We start from the raw sequence: 23,560 nt of genomic DNA on the forward strand, positions 1-23,560 counted from the left end.
CTGGTTTGAATCAGCAGTAAACTGGATTAAACCAGCAGTAAACTGGTTTACCTGCAGAGTAAACTGGGTTAAATCAGCCTTAAACTGGTTTGAATCAGCAGTGAACTGGCTGAGGTGTGCAGGTGTTCCTATTATTTTGTCCACTGGCAGTAAAGTCAAACATGGCCTCCCTCCACCGCCTCCCCTTCTGACGGTCTCAGCCTGCTCCGGACTTCCCAGAATTCCCTGCCAGATGGTGGGCGGCGTCCTGGGATGAAGCCCCCCTCCTCACCCTCCGCTCTCCCCCCTCCTCACCCCCGTGGAGCTGTCATGTCAGCGTCCGGATGACGGATGACCGCTGAGACCGCGGCGAGGTGTGTGTGAGCAGCTCAGTTACTATATCTGTGAGGACTGACGGGGTGCTTCAGACGTTTCTGGGGGTCCAGACCCACTTTTGGGGTTCAGGTTTGGGTCAGGAGGGGGTTGGTTATACCAGCGAGTGTCCTCACAAAGACAGGACAGTGGTGTGTGTGTGTGTGTGTGTGTGTGTGTGTGGGTTTTGTAATACCCTGGTGGTTGTAAATGAACTCCACTAAAAGCATGTGTGTCCTCCTCCCCCCGTGTTCCTGCGATGACCTACCGACTACCTCATCCACCTTTATAGTCAAAACAGACCTCCGCCCTGCTGCACACACACACACACACGTGCGCACACACACACACGCACACCCCTGGGGGACAATACTTTTAGGATAACGACCGCTTCTGCATTATTGATCCCGATCCTGGCTCTGTTGGTCCGGATTAAAACGCTCCAGTTTGACCGGTAGGGACGTGGATGGTAAAACACACACACGCACACACACACACACACACACACACACACACACACACGCACACACACACACGCATGCGAGTCGTTGGTCGATATTTATACATCATCTTTCCTGATGCAAGCATCCCGGGTGTGTGTGACGGTGATTTGGCTTCGGTGCTCGTTTGAGGGTTAACGTTCTGCTGCCAGCTTCACAGCTCGGTTTGACCCACTTTGTGAGAACCTCCCTCAGACTTTTTCATATAAAAATGAGGACATTTTGGACACGTTTACAAACATTTCTGGGAAAATTGCAAAAACTTTGGGATAATTTCAAGACTTTTTTTTAAAAGACTGAAGACATGATCAAAAAGTGGTTTCACTTTTGTAGTTCTGGAGGAGTTTCTTGTTAGAAACCACTTTCTATAAATGTGAGGACTTTCAGAAAACGGTAACCCTTTATGGATCGCTGGGACTTTGAATTTCGAAGAATTTTGAAGAACGTTTTTTGCCAAGTTTTTGTAGATCAAATAAATTGAGTGAAAATGTCACAGAGCAACATCTCAAGTTCGTGTTTTACACTTTGAAGAATCCGAGATTTCTTTAAAATAAAAGAAGGGTTTCATTTTCCAACGTGGACAGTGAGGACAGATTTTGAGGAGAAATATTTACGGATGATAACTGTATTCATTTCAGTAATTTTAGCTCAATAAGTTCTGGTTGTGATTCATATTTTACATTTCTATAAATCTGGGGTATTAACTCAAAAAAAGAAAAAAAAGAGTATTTCTCTGGATTGTTGCAGTTTCGTGAAGGCAGAAAGAGATTTTGCTCATAAATATTTACAGATGGAGGTTGTGTTTTAGTCTAAGTTCTGGTCCGAGTTCATGTCTGACAGTTTTATAGCTCAGAGAACTTAAGAGAGAAGATTCGTCTCTGTTTTGTGAAGGCATGAAGGTTCAAGAAGGTAAAATATGAAGACAGACATTTTTATGAGAAATACGGCCATTGTTGTGTTTATTCCAATTATGTTTCCTTCTCACACCTTAAGACCATTTTCATAAATCAGTGATTTAAAGAAAGAGAGACTCGTCTGGGCTTTGTGAAAGCAGGAAAAGAGATTTCAGAAATAATTAGATGGAAATTGTTCTATTTATTGTTTTGTTTCAGCTTGTTAGGTTCTGGTTTGGGTTCATATTTTACATTTTTGTATTTTTCTGAGGTTTTTGCTTTTTTTTTTTTTTAAAGCCAGGATGTTTCAGAAGATAGACGTGAGCCAGGGTTTTACTCAGAAATATTTACAGATGGAAATAGTATTTACTTGAGCTGTCTTAGCTTGTTAAGTTCTGGTTTTTGTTCATAGATTTAAAAATCTGTGTTTTTCTGAGCACCTTTTAGAGGTTGAGGACAAAGACTTTGCTGATAAATGTAGTGTTGAAGTTATTTCAGCTCTCTAAGTTCTGGTTCTGGCTCGTATTTTGTAGAAGTTGGAGATTTTCTCAGGAATGTCTTCAGAACAGAACCGACCCCTGCAGCGTCCTCCCGCCGGCCTCCCTGTGTGATGTAAGTCGCTGTAGAGGAGTTGTTGTGGTGGCTGCAGTCCAATCTGCATTAATGCGGCTCCTCCTCGCTCTGACAATCCGTCGGCCGCGGGGCTCTAACCGGCGCTCGGCGGGGCTCCATCGATCCGCTGGGACTCCAGCCGACACGTCTGTCAGCTCCGACCGCCCACCGACGGGGTGTCATGTAGTGGGAGGTGGAGGTGGAGGAGGAGGTGTCAGGATTATTGTCTCCAGTGTGCCGTCGCTGTGCCACATTAGGGCCTATTGATCGGTTTGTTGGGAGCCGCTCGGAGCATCGATCGGTGACATGCCGACAGGCCGAGGGAGGGGACGCGACCGGGGGATGGATAAGTAGGAGGAGGAGCTGGAGGAGCTCCAACAGGTGTTTGGACATGATTCATCCGCCTCCTTCTGTCTCACCAGGTATTATTATTTACCACGTGACCACCGACATGACCCCAAATCAAACTCTTGTAGTTTCCAGGACATGTTTCTCTCTTTGGTTTCACCACCTGAACTCACAAAACACGTTTTCTCTAAAAATCACACCGATTATGAAACAGAAACAATCACCCTGTTGGATTTAAAGGTGTCACGTATACTTTGATCAGGAAAATTAATCCAATCTGATCTGAAGGCTGTGATATTTCATTAAAATCCCTTCATTCTAATGTAAAACTAAACTTTGCACCAGATTCTGTAAAAAGAAGAAGAAGAAAAAAAAAAGAAAGGAAAAAAAGAAAGCAAATAATCAACTGCACATGTTTAGTGCATACTGAGACCAGTCTAGGCTCCAGATAAACCAGTACGGTTCATGTGACGTACTGTATAGTTTAACCAGCTTAATCCACATATAAGTTGGCCAACCAGTTTACCACATTTGTAAATCAATGTCACGCCAGTTCACTGCACATTTAAACCAGCTTACTCTGCAGTTAAACCAGTTTACTGTGCTTGTAAACCAGCGAGTTTAACCCAGAGAAACCAGTTTACACATGAAGCAGATCACCTCACATGTAAACTGGCTCATGAACTCAAACGTCTTCCCTACAACAGAGCGCTCAGGTGGAACAGAGAGACTCGTTTTCACTGCAGTGGAAACAGAACAACCATGAAGAAGGAGACAGAACTCAGCTTTGTAGTACGTGGAGGGAAAAAATGAGCACAAAACAACAAATAACGACAATAAAAGGGACTGCAAAGAGACTAAACTGCCCCGAAGAGACACGAAATGAGACACAAAAAAAACAAAAACAAGACATACAATAAAGAAAGAGGAAAAGCGATGTCCTAAAAGACAAAATCCCACAATTTTGACATAAAATAACAACAAAAAAACCCGATAAAACAAAACACAGAATGACAGAGAGGAGATGAGTGGGTCACAAAGAGACAAAAGAACCAAAAACAAGTCAAAAAAATAGTAAAAATGAGGCACAACCGATAAAATGAACTGCAGAATAGTTGAAAATAAGTCTCCAACAAATACTCGTTAACGTTCATCTAATTAAGTCATATTACATTTACAGTTATCTGACAAGAAGAACTCACAGCTACATATTTTGTGCCATTTGTTGTTCTACAAAGGTATCAGGATGTTGTTTTTGATCAGTTAAAAACGCTTAAAAGATGAGTAACTTCAAAAACTTAAAGGCCTAAACAACACATTTTATTTAAAACCAGAGATTTTTGAGGTAAAATGAGTATTTGTTTTTTATTTCGCATGTAAAGATGTGAATCTGGATGACGTTTTCTGACTTTTATGAGATTAAATGATCAGTCAGTTAATCAAACTGTACATGAATCAGTAATATAATAATCACCTGGGAAACAAAGTGCCACATGTACACATTTTCATAGAACAAATCTGCATTTGTAGGGGATTTAAAGTGAATATTTTTTCACTTTCTCACTGTAAAGTTTCAGGTTTTGGTCCTCAGATGAGTGTTTTGGAGGCGAAGCGTCGAGGAACAGGAGGATTTGGAGGTCGGTCGGCAGGATCGCCTGGAATCTGGAAATATTTGGGGGTTTTTGTTGGCAGCGAGCGCATTCACAGGTTCAAATCCCACACGGGGGTTCTGAGTGAGTGAAAACCGGAAAAGTGGGAGGATGTGGAGTCAGCTGAAGAGCGAGTGGAAAGGAAAACACATCAGCGCTGCTTCAGGAAAGTAAGAAGGAGGAGGAATGTTCACGAAGGAGAATCTCCGAGTTAGAGGAGGGTTTACAGTTTGAGTTAGCAGAAGGTTTGGGGAGAGAGTTTTTTATGATGGGGCGAGTTTCTGTAACGTTCAGGGTTCAGAGAAAGTTTGTGGTTTCAGGGGGAGTCAGACTATCTGCCAGGAAACCAGAGCAGAACCTGCACCGGAGCCAAGAAATCAAAGTGTTTTTGACGTTTCTGTCAGAGATGAATCACGTTAATCAGCTGTTGTGGAGACGTTGGAAGGTACATCGCTGATGGAAGTTAAGCTAACAGCTGGATCCTCATATTTACTTTAAAGATGTTGCTTTAAATCCACAAATGTTAAAACCAATGGAATAAAAAAAAACATAATAATTACAGGCTTTGTAATTAATTAATCTCCATGAATCGCATTTTAATCGCGATGTTTGAAACAATAAACAAAGTCTTTCAATTCCAATAAATGTTGGTTGACGACTGAACCAGTGAACAACGTATACGTGAACCTAAACAACAAACATGTTTGTTTTTCATCCATATTTATCTGCATTCTTCATCTGTTAGTGCAAACTAAAGTGCAGTTATAGCCTGACCAGGGGTCTGTACCACGAAGCAGGATCTGGGCTTAGCAAGGTAGCTTCAGGTTAAATCCTGGATTGACTTCCTGAGTTGATAACCACCGTCGTAGGACCGGTTATCCTGAGTGGGTTGTTGGGGTTAGTCAAGCCGGATCTCTGAAACATATCCTGGGTTTGTTGATCCCGCTTCGTACTACCTGGACTGTCGTAGCTAACGTTAGCTCTGCTCGCAGCAACACGTTCTGCATTGAGGTGAGACTCTATGCACACAGCCACGCTCTCATCGCGAAAAAAATAAACTTTCTGCCCAAACAAGGCTCAGAACAACGAGCAACGTCTTTAGGTCTCACCTCCCACCTGGTCAAACACAAAACATCTGACTCGCTGAACATCTTCTTATCGATAGACACTACGGTTTACTGATGTTCCCTGAATGCCCCACGTTGCTCAGACAGGTGGAGGCAAACTGTGGCGTTCTGATGTCACATTCGTCTAAGATGAAACCAAGGGATGTTTTTCTACATGCGCTCCGTTTTTCAGGGGAAACCTGCATTTTTAAGCATAAATGCACTGAAGCTATACGACTACGTTGACTAGCAGAGCAGCTGCCTGGCTCACAGCGCCACCACCAGCTTCAGGACCACCGTTCACTCGCTCCACTGCCACCGGTTGAGATTTTAACGCGCCCAACAAGCCGAGAATCTGGTGCTGCCCTCGCCTTCCAACACCGTTCAAACTGTCCCATGCACTCAATGCGTCTTCTTCTCTTGTTCTGGCTAAATAAACCTTCGGTGATTTAGCGCCACCTAGCGGCTGGAGTGTTACTGTGTCAGAAATGAGGGAACTGAGAACGGTGTGAGCAAATTGTGTTCTTTTTTTTCTATTTTAATTAATCTAAATCAACGCGTCCCCGCCCAGGTTCAAACATGGATGAATCATGTAGATGATGGAAATGTCTCAACTATGATGTCAAACTGTTTTATTCACTAAACTGTTCCCATAAAGTGCAGCTACATGCGCTGTGTTGTGTTTAAATACTGCCAGCCGCATGCAGCAAAAACAGATAACTCCATTTATGTTGATTTTTAGAAAACTTGGATTGTTTGTTACTTGCTTGAGATGATATCACTCAGACTGAAGCTGAGTGGATCTGACTCAGTAGAAATCCATCCATCCATTATCTATATGTTGTATTGTGTGAACTGTACCTGGCAATAAATCTGATTCTGATTCTGAATTCAAGATGATTTTTCATTAACCAACTCCTGGTCTGAAAACAACCAAAAATTACCAAACTACAGAGAAGCAACCAGCACAAATGACGGACAAATAAAAAAATCTGTGACTCTATGAATGGAAATGTGTTCTTCTACAACGCCTGATGGTAAAACTGCAAAACGTGTTGAAAACCTGCGTGTACTGAGGATTAAAAACCTTTTTCTGAGATGCTATTTTACAGATTGTTTTCTGTTTCGTTAAATCGGTAAGTAAATGAATAAAGTAATAGGAGCGGTATTTTTAGATCTTAAAAAGTCCTTCGAAATGGTTAGTCACAGCCTGCTTTTATCTAAAATGTCATCCTTTAACATCTCTCCCGAGGCAGTGGGCTGGTTTGCATCTTCAGGACAGAGAGCAGTGTGTTAAAATAGCTCAGGAGAAGTCCTCATTTCTAAACATTAAAAGGGGCATACCTCAGGGCTCGATACTGGGACCCTTGCCTCTTTATAAATGATTTACCTGCTACCTGCAACGGTGCCAATTGCCAACTTTATGCGGATGATGCAGTTTTGTATGCACCTGTCACCGGAGCAGGCAGCTAATATTTTGTCTACATGTATGGCTGAGGTGAGTGAATGGCTCAATTAAAACTAGTTGGTGCTAAATATAACCAAAACAGCGTCAATGTGCTTCTCTATTAGAAAACAAAATGTGGAACAAGGTTTCCAAATAAATTTGCAAAATCAAAGTATTCAATCTGTAACCGAATTTAAATACCTCGGGCTGGTCCTTGACCCCCAATTAAAATTTGATAATCATGTTAAGAAAATCTCTATTAATCAGATCGTATATCCCAAAACAGGCCGCCCTCCTGCATGCTATGATATTCTCTCACATATCATACTGCATGACAGCATGGGCCAGGCCACCCCCTCAGCCACAAAGCATATTGCTTCACTCTACAACCAAACAATAAAAGTTACGGACAGAGAGTCAATCCGGTATCACCACTGTCACATGCTTGAAAAGTATAAGCTGCTAAGTTTTGAAAGCTTTAGCAGTTTATGGTTTCTCAGATTGTTATTTAAATGTGTGACAAAACAGCAACAGAGTCACCAGAGGTTCCACAAATCAGAACTGTGTGGTTCCACGCTGTAGGACTGCATTTGGTCAATCCACCTTTTCATTTAAAAGTACAAAGTTGTGGAATTCTTTGCCGAATGAACTCAAGACCATATCTGAGTTTAAAATGTTCACCTTGAGACTAAAGACTTGGCTTTAATGCAACCAAACCTGCACCCACTTGTAAATAGCACTGAGAGAGTGAATGACGGAGAGAATGAAGGAGCGAGTGCATAGATTTAAAATTTTAGTATGTTGTAGATGATTGGTGTGTGTGAGACTGAAAGGAAATGTTTTAACTCAAGGTGAACGTATGAGCGAGTGAATGTGGTGGACACATGAAAGAATGAGTGAATGACAAATGCAGTTAGTTTTGTTAATTTTAGAAATGTAAAGAACGTCCACATCAAAGTTCTGGATTTTTACTGTATTTAAATTTGAAAAAAAAGTTGATATTTATACTTTATTCAAATCAAGTCAGTTTTATTTAAATAGCTCAATTTACAACATCTGCCAAAGGACAAATGTAAAAACGGTACATCATTTTCTAAGCTGCTATTTTAGAGATTTTACCAGTTCTGTTAAATGACAGATAGTATGGAGTACTAAAAAAAATAGGAATGTATTTGTTCAACAAAAACAGTTGATGACCTTTTACAACATCAGTTAAAATGATGCAGTTTTTACTGTATTATAATCAGAAAAAAATGCTGTTATTTGAAAGAAAAATTACAGAAATAATAATAATTTTACCTGCTTGGATAAATTACAGATAATATGTGGTGAAATTACCACATATTATCTGTAGGTATAAGTATACACAGAAAATACCAAAACTGTGAATAATGTCCACATGAAGGATGTGTAGTTTTACCAATAACAAACTGCTCTACAATGTGTGACCAGTTTGACTGTTTTACTGTATTTCAGGCAATTAAAAATGTCTTTGTTTTACAGACATGTGCTGTTATTTTTGCTGTTTTTGAACTTTACAGTATTTTTTCTGTGATTTATGGGATTTTTTTAATCCTGTGTATTGTTTGCTTGCTTGGCTGTTATTTCCCACCTCACTGCTGGGAACAAACCAAAAGAGGAGAAAGATCTTAAAGGGTTGAAGCACATTGTTCTGTCTGAAGCTGCTGAAACACACCATCCTGTAGACTTGAGCCTCGCTCAGCGATTAAACGTGTTTGTGCAGCGTCTCACCTGTTTGGTCATGGAGTCTATCAGCCGGACGTAAAGGTCCTGTTCTGTCCTGATGCCTGAAAGACACACAGACACTAATGAGCAGCAGACATCGACAACGACACACACATAAGACACAAACGTGCACCGCCGACGTACATGTATGTATTAGCCTCCTATGCTAATGCGATCCCAGCACCAGAATCCCTCCCAACAAAGGAACTGATTCCTAATAATGTGCTGTAATGAATTCTGGTATTATTTATGTCCCGCTTGTGTATTTATGTTTTTTGTAGCTCTTGTCGTCTCGCTATGCTAACCCCCCTCAGCAAAAACAAACATTAGCGCTCCAGAGCTGTTTATTATTTATAGGCCGCGCCGCCTTTAACTGCCGAGCGCCTCCACGGCCCCCCCACCGCCTTTTTCCTCAAGGATAACAAGGAATCCTCATTCTCCGACAAATTAAATATCAATCAGGACGCCTTGTCTTTTATTAGCCATGCATCTGAGCGTAAATGTGACACGAACACGACATGGGGTGGAGGCAGCAAATTGCAGGGAACACCTGTTAGCGGCGCACTAGCTCTAATTGCGTTTTTTTCTCCGTCTTGTTTTTCGGGCCGTTTCCTCGCAGCTTCCTCTGCTTTCTAATTGACATGATTCACTCCTCGCTCGGCGGCTGAGTACTGAGCCTAAATGGCGGCTATCCGTCCTAGTTGCAGATGAGGTCAATTACCTCCGTACGATGCTAATCCGCCGCCGCCGCCTCATATTAGAGTGATTTATCCCCCTTTGGAAGAAAACGCTCTTTTATGTCCCACTTTATCTGGAGCTTCTGCAGGGGTCTGAGAGCATTACGGCTGGACTCGGGCCAGCGCAAAGCCGAGCTGTGTGTTTCCAATCAGCTCGAGATCCCTCCACTTTCCCCTCTGATGGACAAACCAGAGTCCACGTTGGGCTGCCACATATTCCAGATGTGAGCATCGCCGCTCGGCCTCGCTCAAAAACTTTTTCCAGCCTTAAAAAAAGTTAAACTGCGAGGCCAGCGAGGTGACCTTTAATATGAATTTCTTCTAAATCGTCATCCAGGAAAGTTCAAACCGACACGGACAGCTGTACCTGTGGGAAAGAGCGATCAGTAACTCGACTTCATCAATCAATACGACAGATCGAAAACCCAGCCGGAGCAAAGACGCACCTGACCTGCAGTCACCAGTTAGACTCTAGTCTAAATGTACTAAACGTACTGACAGGATTTCTGCTCATTGTGTGACGTTCAGACCTTTATCCTGCAGAAAGCGCTCCAGCCGGAGTAAACTTTGTCTTCTTTACTAGTTAAAATGAAGGAAACTGGTGGAAATATTGCCAATATTTCTATTTATCTACATTTACTGACAGCTTTTCTGGTTATCAGTGCAGAAAGTGAACAATCTGCAGCCTTAAAACCAGAGCAAACTTGTTTTTTGGTGTTTTAAATTTGGTTTTGTTTTTGTTTTGTTTTTGAATATTGTCAATATTTACACTTTGTGACTTTTTTTTTTTTTTTTGCCCCGATTACTCATCAGGAAAAATGTAAATCATAAACATGCTGTCTATATTTTTACTGATATATTTTTCAGTTTTTGAATGCAGGTGCTGTGACACTTTGGCTTCTTTTCGGCAGGAAGAGAAACAGCAGTCAGAGGAAAGCCCTTTTCTTTAACTTTCTGTTCTTCATTACATGTTTGTCGTCAGCTAACGCCAGCTGGAGCAGCGCGACATCTTTCTGAAGTCAGATTAAGTTTAATAATCTGCTCTGACGCATCTAACAGACAAACAACCTGCAAACACTGAACAAGGAGCACAAACATCTCCACCAAATAGGACATCAGGTGCTGTCACAGCGGCTAAGGCTACGCTAACGGCTAAATGAGGACGTAGCCACAGATTAACCTGAAACAGAGTCTGGAAAACACTCACAATGATTTCAAATCTGGACCTTAGTTGGCAATAAAAGTGACAGACGAGAGAAAGAAGACGATGGATCGATCAGCGACCAGAAGAGAGCGTCCTGACATCACATGACATCATTACTTCAGTTCTTATGGTACATGTACAGCTACAGTAACCTCTATTAATGAAGCAGCATGGTCTGTTCATACAGTAATCAGTCTCCTTGGGTTATTAATAATCGTTAGAAACCCATATTGATCAATCGCTACATGCAGGTTGCTCACTACTTCCTCAATCAAAACATGATGGTCACAGTTTGTCAGAAGTGGAAGCTTTCAGTGACTCCGACCACATCAGGAAACTGTAGTTTTTGCTGCTGAAACGTCGACGTTTGCGGTAAAACCTCGACCTGTGGCTGCAGCATCGTCACCCCTTAACTCAGAGGTTCTCAAACTGTTTGAGCCACGACCCCCAAGATAACATCAGTTTGTGTCCATGACGCCCCAGTTTGAATTTTTAATCTCTCATGAGTAATAACTTTGTTGTTCATGCGTTAAAAATTAACGTGTTAACTCCACAGATTGATCTCTTTACATTAACACGTTCATTTTCTTGAATGAATAAATTGAATTTATTTCAAACAAATGAAAGAGGAAAAAAATGAAAAAACAAAAGAAAATCATTTTAAAAACAGCTTTAAAAAAGAATAATAACGTCACACAATCTAATCATATTAACAAGTTCAAAAAAGGAGCGGCAGGAAGTAAACACTTTAAATGTTGACAACCCTAGTAAAGATTGTTTTGAAATAAAAAAAATAAAAATGAAAAAAAATTTTTTTTAAAAATTAATTAAAATGAATAAAAAATAAAAATAATAAAATAAAGAAAGAAAGAATTACAAAATAATTTTAAAAAATTAAAAGTATTATTAGTATTTTATTTATTTGTCTTTATAGTTCTACTTTTATTCGTCTTTTATGGATTCATTTTTAATAATTTAAGATTGCCTCATATTGCCACATTATTTATTTTTATTTTATTTATTCTTCTTTTTATTTCCACTTTTATTTTATTATTCTTTTATTGATTTATTTTTGTAATTTGGCGCTCTCACTTCTCTGTACAGTTTCAAGGCTTTTTTGTAATAAAAACGGGGGAAGTTGGATGTTTAAGTGTTGAACAGTTTTCTGGTTCTGCTTTGAGACAAAACAAATGTGTTGCCTGAAGAACAAAAGCAGAAACTGCAGGAAAACCTTTACATGAAGCGCATGTGAGTGGTATAAACTAAACAGCTGATTTAGTCTTTATTCTAATCAGACGTCTGGAGGGAGACGCTGCTTCCTGAGCCGACCTCCTGCTCTTATCGTATACTACCAGAGTTTAGTTTCCTGTGAACTCACCGTTGCTGTAGAGCAGCTGTAGCCTGTAGTGGATCCCGTTGTTGGTCTTCTCTCCGTTGTACTCCTGTCACACAAACACATGAATCACACTTTAAGCAGCGACTCACTGACACGTGATAAAACATTTACAGCTTCCAGCGGCGATGCTGCGACCCACTGATTCTTTACGGGCCCGAAGCTGCGAGTAGCAACGACAAAAACAGGAATTATTCACACTTTGCAGGCTTCCCGGTGCTCGGTTCGAGTCTTTTGTTGCCTGCAGACGAACTCTTTACTGTGGAAGCAGCTAATAAAGGCAAACAGACATGTCAGGTAGAAGCTCAGAGAAATGGGTCAAACTGTGGCTTAACTAAGTCAGGATTACATTCACATGATATTTAAGTCAGACTTATGACATCCAGATGTTTTGCTCAGGTCTCTTTGTATTTCTTTCGTGTCTCTTTTTGGTCACTTTGTGCATATTTTTGTTAATTTTGCATCTATATTTTGTCTCGTTGTGCTGCTATTGCTCTTTGGGCTCAGTTTGTGTATCTGTTGTAGTTTTTGTGTGTCTGTGTTCATTTTACGTCTCCTTTTTGTTGGTACACCTCATTTTGAGTTTCTTTCCTGTCTCTTTGCATCTCTTTGTTCATATTTTGTGTCTCTTTCTGGCCATCTCGTGTGCATTTTTGTTCATTTTTAATTTTGAGTTCATTTTTTCTCTTTTTTTTTTTTCCAGCTCATTTTCTGTCGCCTGGTGATTATTTTGCATGCATTTGTGTTAGTTTTGCATCTACATTTGTTGGTTTGCGTCTCTTTTGTACCGATTTTGTTGGTTCTGTTTCTTCTGTCATAGATTGGTTACCTGTCCAGGTGAACCTGCATTCACCCTGAGTCAGCTGGGATAGACTCCGCCCCCCACGACCCTAGTGAGGATTAAGGTGTAGAGATGATGGATGGATGTTTCTTCTGCTTTTCTTTGCTGCAGGTTTGCATGTGTTAATTTAACTTTTTGTCGGTTTGAGATTATTTTGCATCTCCTTTGTGTCTGTTTGCATCTTATTGTTGTTGTTTTGTGTCACTTTGTGGCCAGTGTGTGCATTTTTGTGTATTGTGTGTCTACCTTTTGTCGGTTTAATCTCTTTGTGCTGTCATCTCGTTCCTCGTGTCTCTTTGGGGTCTGCTTTCTGTGTGTTTCTGCACTTATCTTTTCCCTGTTTGGTCATTTTGTGGTCTCTTTTCTTTCAGCTCAGTTTGTGTCTCTTTGTGGTCGGTTGTGTTCATTTTGCACGTCCTTTACAGCCAGCGAGGCTGTAAACTGCTGCGTGTTTGGCTTTAGAAGCTTGTTAAATCACCCATTGTGTCTTCAAAAAGCAGCTCAATGTAGAGGAGTGGAAGGAGAAAGCAGCTTAAAACAGAAATACATTAAATGTGTAGTTGAGTATATGTGTCGTTATTTTACTGCTGAAGATAAAAGTGGTTGAAATTGTAATTTTGGAGACAAAAACGGACCAAAAATATTTAGACATTCAGGTTTTTGCTTTCCATTATGACTTCTTGGACTTGAAAAGTAAACATGCTGACCTCTTGTTATTTCAATTTACTTCTTTTTTAAACACACCTGAACTCATTTTTGGCCTCATTCTACAAACACTTTGAATTCAAAACCAAAAACTTTAGTAAAAAAAAAAAAAACACTTCCCATCTCATATAGTGGCACCTTGGAGATAAACTGACATTTAAAATCCTAAAAATAAATGGATGTGTTGTTGTTAGGATCAGGGCTGATGTTGGTTAAAAGATTTAGTCAATAAAAGTGGAAAATAATGTTTATATTTAACATCTGTATCGGGGTATTTTAACTTAAGTTTAAAGAAAACTTCCTGTTTGGAGTCTCATACAGATCAAACTGAAGCTGCTGTTCTTATCTCTTTGCAGCGACAGTAAACGCCCCTTTGGACTGTTTATTTGCGATTAGCTTTGGCTGAACCGTGGACTCGGTCCGGAGCAGAGACTCTTCATCCTCCATCACCTCGTCTTTTTCCTCTCTCTTGACCTTTCCTCCCCTGTTCTCCTGCTCTCTCTCTCTCTCTCTCTCTCTCTCTCTCTCTTTCAACCTTTATTCCCCTCTCCGTCGCCTCCTCTTCCTCTTCCAGGCTGCCGGGCGGCGGCTCGCTCGCTGCCAACTGTGCCTGGGAGTGTTGGCTCGGCCCCAGTGCGTTTGTGTTGGGGATCGGGGCGAGAGACTAGAGGTCAAAGCAGAGGTGAGGTGAGCGAGTGGGCGGCGGGGAGGACTCGGTGCCAGCTGGCAGCCGATCAGAGAACAAACACCCCCGAACCTGTCTGTGATTATCATTAGTGTTATTAGGAGGAGAGCTTTCAGAGGCTTTCTGTCAACAGATCTCAGAGCAGAATCGACGCGAACACATTCTGAGACGGAAATCTTTAAAAACATCAGTTTAAACCTTTTCTACTCATACTTAGTGGAAGAATGTCTATATATTAAAGGTTTGGAGTCAATTCTTCTTCTTGCTTTCGGCTTAATTGGACTGGACAGGAGAGCAGAAAGAAGAGTGGGGCAGGACCATGGGCTGGATCCAAACCCGGTTTATGGGGCGCCCGGTAGCTCAACCAGTTGAGCTGCCCCAGTGGGCGCCCAGTTTGGAGTCAATTCTGATCCTCTGTGTGCAGCTCACTGGACACTGGAGCTCCACCAGTAGACCAGTCAGAAAGTAAAAACTGTCATTTAATCTACTTGTTTTATTTTATACGCTGCTGGCGACACAACGTTTAAATTTGAAACGAAAAATGTCAGTTTTCAAATATTTTCTTCATTCCATGCTTCTGTTTCTTAATTTTAGGTAAAAACATTACTTAGAAACTATTTATTTATTGTTTACATACAAAAAAATAAACTTAACATAAAATTACTTAATTTTAAGTTCACATATAATTGCTTTTTTGAAGTCACATAACACTGAAAAATGAACTTTGTTTTTCCTTCTAACTACACTGTTGCCCATAAAGTTGGAGTAAAACATATATTTTTAATCTCTTCTGATGAAATTTAAAAATGCACTGATATCACAATATACATCCAATACACATCAATACACATTAAACCACAGGTAACTTTAACAAACTGTGTGATCAGGCTGAAACTAAACAGGAGGGATTGACCAACAGGATGAAGGGTTTGGTTTCAGTTTTTCAGCCTCGGTCCCTTTAACAGGAAACACATATCTGAGGAGATTCCATGCATCAGAATGTCCAGTATTACTCTTTAAATGTCCCTCAGTCACTAGGACTGAGTCTGGCCCCCTGACACGGATCAATGTGTTCAGACGTGGTGGCGTTCTGTCCACCAGCTGGTTGATGGAGTCAGTGGGCAGGACGTCCCACTCTGAAGTCAGAACTGGTTCCACCTGCTAACTGGGACTCAGGATGTGATCATTGCAGCTGGTCACAGTGATGACTGACGTGTAGAAATAGAAATAAAAAGAGGAATGTGTCTGAAAACAAACATTATTCCAACTTTATGGCCGATGGTGTGTGTGAGCGTGTTAATTCTAGAAATTGTGACTTTGAATGTCAAAATTTTGACCTTACGATTGAAACTATTTATTTATTATTTATATACAAAAAAATCGTCATGTGACATTCAAAATTCAAACATTTTTCAAACTAGACTTTTGTCATTACAAAATGACTGATGTTGGTCAAAGATGTACTCAGTGAAAGTGGAAAATAACAATAAAATCTAATATTTTTACTAATTTTTTGTGTTTTTTGAGGTCCTGGATGTGCATTTTCCTTTTTTTATTCAGACAATGAATGAAGGAAAAATGGTTTAGAACCTGATTCTGTTTATTCAACTAGAACGTAGTTAATGAAGAACGTGTCTCCGGTATTTCTAAATTGTTTTGAAGTGTCATCAGAAGAACCAAACGGTGTCACCTTGTCTTTCTCCACAAAGTCCACGTAGGAGGTCCTCTCGATCTCCACCGGCTGACCCTGGCGGTCGTACAGCGCCAGGACAAAGTGGAAGAAGTTGGACTTCCTCAGGTTGGAGGGCGGCTGCTTCTCAAAGTGAGCACGGGCCAAACCAACCCCGCTTTAGAAAGAAAAACAGAAAGAAACAGCATTTAATCGACTAAAAAGTGCACCTTTTCACCTGGAACAGGCAGATATAGATTACAGAAGGTCATGCGATAAAGACACGACTGATCAAACTGGATGATTAGAGCGAAAAACTATTCAGGTGACTAAAAAGAACTGCTGAAAATTTTTCTCCAAATGCACATCTCTTAAACAAAACCCACAACAACTACAGAAACACAAGTCAAAACTGAGGTGAGTCTTCCTACTGTCAGAGAGGACGAGGAGGACAAAGGGTTGAGATGAAGAGGAGGAGGATGAAGGGTTGAGATGAAGAAGAGGAGAAGGATGAAGGTAAACAGGATGATGAAGGGCAAGGAGGAGATGGAAGTGAGAGGGGAGGAAGACGAGGAAAAGGTAAAGAATCAGAAGGACGAAGACGAGGAGGGTGAGGAGCGGGAAGAGAAATGAGAGGAGAAGGATGGAGGTGAAGAGGAGAAGGTAAAGACAAGGGATGAAGAAGAGGAGGACAAGGAGAAGGACAGAAATAAGGAGGAGACAGAAAGAAGAAAGACGAAAAGGAGGATAAAGACAATGAGGTCTAGGAGAAGGATGGCGATGTGGAGGAGATGGATGAGGACAAAGATGGCAGTAAGGAGGACAATGAGGAGGACAATGAACATGAGGAGGATAAAAATTAGGATGAAAAGGAGGACGAAGACAATTAGGACAAGGAAAAGGAAGCAGGTGAAGAGGAGATAAAGGAGGACAAACATGAGGAGGAGAAGAACAAGCATGATGACAAGGAGAAAGATAAAAACAAGGAAGATGACAAATATGAAGACAAGGAAGAAAAGGAGATGACTGAAGGTAAGGAGGAGGTTGAGGAGTACGGAGACAAGGAGGGTGAGGAGAAGGAAGAGGAGAAGGACCAAGGATGGAGAGGACGTAGACGAGGAGCAGGATGAAGATGAAAACAGGACTAAGATGACGAGGAGATAAAGACAAAGACCGACACTGGGAGGAGGAGGAGGATGAAGAAGAGAAGGATGACGCTGAAGGTCCGCTCAGAGGAATAAAGGATCTGAGTTTATCTACTGACTGTGAAGCCTCATTAAAACTGGACTGAATCTCATTTTCATTCCTACGAGAACTAACTTGTCTTTACATGAACCCTGATCAATTATTAGCTTAATTATTACGAGCTAGTTGGAGATTCACTCTGCAGGAATTAATTCTCCTGGACCAACAGATTTCATAATGAAGCTGGAGAGCAGCAGATGTACAAACTGCTGCTGTGATCACTTTAAAGCATTAAAGAGGAGTTCCTCAGGGTTCCGTGTTCGGCCCATTACTAATCATTAAATATGTTTCTATACAAGTGATTCAACAGGTTTTTTGGGGTTTTTTTGTTTTTTTTTTTTGGTGTTGTGAGAATTTGAAATATGTTTTGGATATTTTAGAGAACAAAACTTAAGCATCTGAAGACTTACAGTCATAAGAAATTTAAAATTTACACTAAAATAAATAAATGACACTGAAACAGACAAAAGTCTCTGAAATCACACAAACCAGATTCAAACAATGACAAAGCAAAAACATTGAACCTAAATCTCTTTATAGTCATGTTGCATTTCTGCTATCGTTTGCAGTGTTTTACGGTTGTTTTGCATCTCCTGATGCTCATTTTGCTGCTTTGTAATCATCCCCCTTTCTGTAGACTTAGCGTAGTTGTTTATTTAGTTTAGTTATTAATTCTTTGGATTTCTTAGGTTGTCCCTCAGCTCTTGTCCCCAGTTTTTGTAGCTTTGTTCTCTTTTTGAATTCAGTCTGATTTAGTTTTCCCCATCAGGTTAGTTTCCACATCTCAGTTTCAATTCAGTTTGATTCCTTGTTTAATAAGTCTTTTTGAACACCTGATCCCCCACCGTGACCGTTATTTTGCACCTTTTTGCAGCATCCTGTTTGGAGTAATTCTGTGTTTTAAGCAGTCTTCAACTCTATGCGGTGATTTTGCACGTTGTGTGTTTTTTTTGTTTGTTTTTTTTGCATCTCTTTGTAGTAATTTTACATCTTTGTGGAGTCAATTTGCATCCCGGTTCCTCGACATCCCAAAGATCTTCAGTTTATTGTCACTAAGCAGGAAAGAAGCTGCAGTCAGAATCTAAACTTCTGCCTTAAACTGCTCACAGTGATTAATCAAATGGTTGACGAGTGATCGATAAACTCTGAGGAGAAGCTCTCCAGCGCTACAGATGAACGGGAAGTCTTTCTATCATACAAGTAGAAAGCAAACGTTCAACTTCAAGCGAGCCGCTTGAGTGGTACATTTCTTTTTAAAGAACAAAGTTAATTTTTTTTTTTTTTACTACTTCCAATGTAAAAACTGAAACAAAGAAAAGGCTGAAATCAATAATGGGAACGTTTTCTGTTTCAGATAAAATAAATAATTACTGAGTGGAGGTCAGAGTTCGTCCAGCTTCTGATTTACCGCCGTGTTACTGTCTGAAAATGAGCCCTGACACTTCATCAGAGTGAGAGAACATCAGTGAGTCGGTGTCGGCGGCTGATTTTTAGTAAAAATGGATAAAAATCCTGGTTGATCCTGAAATAAAATCGATGCTCCTGCAGGAAGCGACCTCTGCTCTCAGCCCAGAGAAGCTCAGAGCGTCCGAGGGGGAAACGCTCCAAACAGCGGCCGAATATTTTTACATCAATCTCATTTCCCTGCTCGCTTTGTTTCCTAAAACGCTTTATGATCAATATGATCGCCGAGGCACGGACAAATATTTATTCATGCTCAGGGTTTGTTTTTGGAAACCTGCCTGCTCTGCGTCGGTCTCGCAGCTCGGCGGCTCAGGGGTGTATTCCCCAGACGGCAGATTAATACAGCCGTGACCTTTCTGCACCTCCATTACCAATGCTTAATGCCTCATTTGTAGGCCAGTTTGTTGAAAGCTAATTCTTCCGACTGCACTGTTTGGCCGGCGGAGCGGAGAGTCTGCGGAGGAGCTGCAGGAGGAGGAGCTCAGGTGTGCGTCGCTCAGGTTGTTTCAAACGGCGGCTCACCGGGAACAAAAGCAGCCGAAAACACGATAAAGTAAAAATAACGGCGAGAGGAATCGCAGCAGCAGAGACGTCAACACTTTCCACCGCAGATATTCTCAATGACTTCCAGCGTGAGGAGGAAAAAAAAACGAGCTCCACGAGCATCTGTTTTTATCCACGTTTCTATTTTCATACACCTGATGCACCAACGCACCATTCACAGGAAGTCATAACACACAGTCTGCACACACACACGATCCAGACCTCGTTATGTTCACCTCAGATACGCATCAGAGTGGGTCAAAGGAACATTTATTCTATAACGACTTTAACATTAAGTAACAGTTAAATTGGAAATGACCAACGCACTGGTTTAAGGGTCTCAGATGTGAGGATGTGTGTCTGCAGTCGTTGTGCGTCGTTATGAACACAATCTGCATCTTTTTGCAGCTGTGTGTGTCTTTTTGTAATTGTTTGGAGTTTAGCATCTTATATTAAGTAATTTTGCAGTTGTTTTGCAGCCATTTGTGGTTTTCCATTTTGTTTTTGCATTTCGTCGTAGTCATTTTGCAACTTTTTGCATCTGTTTGCAGGTGTTTTGCTTCAGTTTGGAGTCATTTTGCATCTTTTTACAGTTGTTTTGCATCTCTTGGTAGTTATTTTGCATCTAGTTGCTGTTTTGTTTTTTGTTTCATCGTTTTGTGTCTTTTTCTGGTTGCTTTTCACCTCTTTGTAGTTTTTTTTTTTTTTTTTTTTTGCATCTCTTTGCAGTTGTGTTGCATCGTTTTTTACTTGGTCTCTTAGTTTTCAGCTTCCCTGGGGTCTTTGAATGTAGCTCCATCAGGTAAAACAACCAAATCTGAGCTTTTCATCAATAATCGATTAATTCTACACGTCCTTTAAAAATTAGACAAAAAACCCAAAACGTTTCCCCTCCTGGTTCCAACTGATTCTCAACGACTGACTCAGAAAAATTCAGATTGACTCAAGCCAGTGTTTCCTCAGAGAGACTGAGAGGAAAATCCAACCTACTGGACCAATGAATAAATGCAACATGGATCAGAACCAGAGAGCAGAGGAGCCAGTTGTTGGAGATACATTCAGTATGATGGAACATCTTTCTACTGATGGTGGAAGATCTTTCTACAGCTGATGGTGGAACATCTTTCTACTGATGGTGGAACATCTTTCTACAGCTGATGGTGGAACATCTTTCTACTGATGGTGGAACATCTTTCTACTGCTGATGGTGGAACATCTTTCTACTGATGGTGGAACATCTTTCTACAGCTGATGAGCAGAGAGGAAAAGTCTGGAGACATGGAGATAGTTAAACGTCGACAGAATGTGGAGACTCCTTTTTTTTTTTTTTTTTTTACAGTGTTTATAACTATTTGGAAAAGTGTTGATTCCAGGATTTTCCATTTTTTGGAAAACAATTTGATTTTCAGTTTTTTTGTGATTTGTGTCAGATGAACTATGTGCTACTGACAGCAGACATCATCTCTCCTTCCTCGTGGTTGTTCTGTTTCCATAGAGGTGCAGGACTTTATCCCGTAAAAAAAAATGGTTCAGAAGGTTAAGTCAGAAAAATAAAATCAGATTTTTTGCAATAAGACATCTATCAGCAGCTTAAATATGAAGCCTGCAGAACAGTCGTTTAGGGTCGGTATTAAGGGAAATTTAAAAAAGAAAAGGCTGATCTAAATTCTAAAGCTGTCAAAAAAAACCCAACCCGACGGTGAATCTGGCACCTGTTTCATCCTGAACGCCATCAAAAGCATCACTTCCTCCACCAAATCAGCCCATTATCCTAATTACGCTGCGTCCAGACAGCCGATCGCCTCGGCGACGCTCACCCTCTCCTCTCTGCTCTGCCTCCACTCAGAAAGCTCGTTAGCATTATTATTATTTCAATTATGCTAATTGCGGCGGCATCCACTCGTCACCGCCGCTCGTATCCGGCTGTTAGCACTTGGCACAAGGTGTAATAAAAACAGTATCGATGGCACACGGCTCTGCTCGAACATGCCCGGAGTGTAAATCACACGCCGGCAGCCGGAGAGGAGGGAAAAAAATCAAATAAAACACACACACGCAGAACAAACAGGACGAGGCAAACCAGGGCCACAGATCTGCTTCCACCACAGAGCCTGGAATTAAAGGTCGAGTGTGGATGTGAAGCGACTGCACTCAGGACCGGCCGCCTCGCTCCGTAATCGTTCGCAAGACGTTCAGGACTGATCGGCCGTTAATGTGCTCCTACACCTGTCGTCGGTCCAGAGTTTGCAGGACTTTTCCATGAAACCAAAGCTGTCAGGGCGAGTTTAAGAGGAAACAACGCAGCAGCCACATGTGATACCTGCAGCTGATGAGAAAACAGACTCGACTGCAGCTGTGACGAGGTTAAAACCTGCAGCAGCTTCAGTTTGTTGAGCAGAAACACAGCAGCTGATACACACAAAGCAGTGAAGGCAGCAGTTAGCTCGTTGCTAACGCTGTGTGACTCACAACAAGCTGCAGCTTCAGCTCCTACTTCAGACTTCGCACTTGAACTTGGCAGTGTTTCCATCTTAAAGTAGGTTCTTGAAAATGGCTAAATGTTCTGTTTGGAGCACATTTTGTAGAATTTTGTGTTTGTTTCAGGTCATTCTGAGGTAGTTCTCCCACGCTTAGAGCTTATTTAATGTCTTTCTGTGGCTATTTCACATGTTTCTGTTGTATTTCCATCTTTCTCTGCTCATTCAGAGTGTTCAGTCATTTTAAGTCTCTATTTTGGTATCTATCTGTGGTCATTTTGCATCTTCTTGAAATAATTCTGCAACCATTTTGTTTCTCTGTTTGCTCGATCTACTTTCAGTCATGTTGCATCTTTTCCCCGAGTTGTTTTAAAGCTCTTGGTGCTTGTTTAGAGGATTTTCACGTGTCTTTGCATGTTTTTTGCACTTTGTTCTCGTCATTTTGGGGTTTTTCTTTGTTCTCTCTCTGCACTTATTTCATCTCTTTGTTTTCATTTTGAGTAATTCTACGACTCTTGTTTCACATGAAGTATTGTTGGATCTATTTTTGCTCATTTTGCATCTTTTTGGAGTTTGTTTTTTGATCATTTCACATCTGTTTCAAGTCCTTTTGCGTCTACTTTGAACAGTTTGGTGTCTCCTTGTAGTCAGTTTGCTTTTGTGCGGTTGTTACTCATCTTGTAAGAGTTGCTTTGTGTGTCTTTGGAGTCATTTTGCATCTCCTTGCGACTGTTTTAGCTCCCTCTGTTGTCATCTTTTAAACTTTTGACCTGTCCCTTTGCTATCATTTTACATTTTCTTGCTGTCGTTTGTGTTCTTTTGTACTTAGCGTGCTTTTTTCTTGCTGCTACATTATTTGGTAATTATCTCTTCTGGAGTTGTGTCCCTGTTGTCATTTGACGGACTTCATCCTTCAAAATCATCTATAAGACAGAAAAGTGTTGCTCAGCCTTCAGCGGACCGCGGTGAGCTGGATGTTCACTCACACAGCTCAGAGTCACACACACACACACACACACACACACACACACACACACACACACCGTGACATTAATCAAGCAGGAGATGGAGTGTGACCGCTGTTTGAGTCTTTAACCAGCATGGCCTGCTGCCTCACACACATACATAGAAACACATACACACACACACACACACACACAGACCTAATGAGCCGTACAGCACGCGCGCATACACACACACACACACACACACACACACACACATACAGACACACACACAAACACACACAGTCTGGCTGCCAGGATGTTAATCAAATAAACTGTGGATGTTTAAATCTGATTCAGTGGGAAACAAACTAAGAGCAAACACGCACCCTGACAGGACGCAACACACACACACGCACACTCTCACACACACACACACACACACACACACACTGAGTGTAATCTGACAGTTAATCTGATCACAATTCACACCAGCAGCAGCAGCAGCAGTAACTTGTGTCACCTCCCACACTGACCGCATGCTAATAAATGCTAACTAAATCATAGGAGTGTGCAGCCACGTTCTGCAGCGCCGAGCTCCACGCACACTAAATGTCACATGACTTCGATGGTTCTCGTGCTGGAATATTCCTTCTGCGGAGTCGTCTAGTCAGCTAGTGTGTTGGTTTATGCTGAGACACTCACGGAGCATCTCGAGCTATCATCTCCTCTACACCCTCACATCACCACACTCCCACCTGTGTGCTTCACTGTCAGGACTACGCATTCAGTCCTGGCCAGAAGAGACACACAACAACAATAAAACCACCAAACAGAGACACAAAACGACAACAAAGACATACAAAAGGCCTCCGAGCTTCACTGTTAGGAGCATTCAATCACCGCAGTAAACAAAATGTCCAGAAAGAAACACGCAATGACCACAAAGAGACACAAAATTATCAGCATGTCACACAAAAAGACGAGAAAGGGACAAAACA

The 23,560-nt window shown here is 41.2% G+C and overlaps 1 protein-coding gene across 4 annotated transcripts in view; it reads right to left on the minus strand.

Annotated features, from left to right (window-relative positions):
• The window catches only part of LOC103366337 (transcription factor COE3-like), a 193,816-nt gene that overhangs the window by 155,204 nt on the left and 15,052 nt on the right, over nt 1-23,560 (minus strand). For all 4 annotated transcript variants that reach the window (XR_520662.1, XM_008294036.1, XM_008294037.1 and 1 more), the window contains exons 2-4: nt 15,908-16,064; nt 11,972-12,035; nt 8,659-8,714 (exon numbers count right to left, since the gene is read on the minus strand). Coding sequence is in view for 3 of the 4 variants with exons in the window: in XM_008294036.1 (XP_008292258.1) it covers nt 8,659-8,714; nt 11,972-12,035; nt 15,908-16,064 (277 nt within the window). In the remaining variant the exon portion in view is untranslated. The remainder of the gene's footprint in view (nt 1-8,658; nt 8,715-11,971; nt 12,036-15,907; nt 16,065-23,560) is intronic.

Source organism: Stegastes partitus, unplaced genomic scaffold (genome assembly GCF_000690725.1).
Source record: "Stegastes partitus isolate 25-593 unplaced genomic scaffold, Stegastes_partitus-1.0.2 Scaffold932, whole genome shotgun sequence".
Lineage (NCBI taxonomy): Eukaryota > Metazoa > Chordata > Actinopteri > Pomacentridae > Stegastes > Stegastes partitus.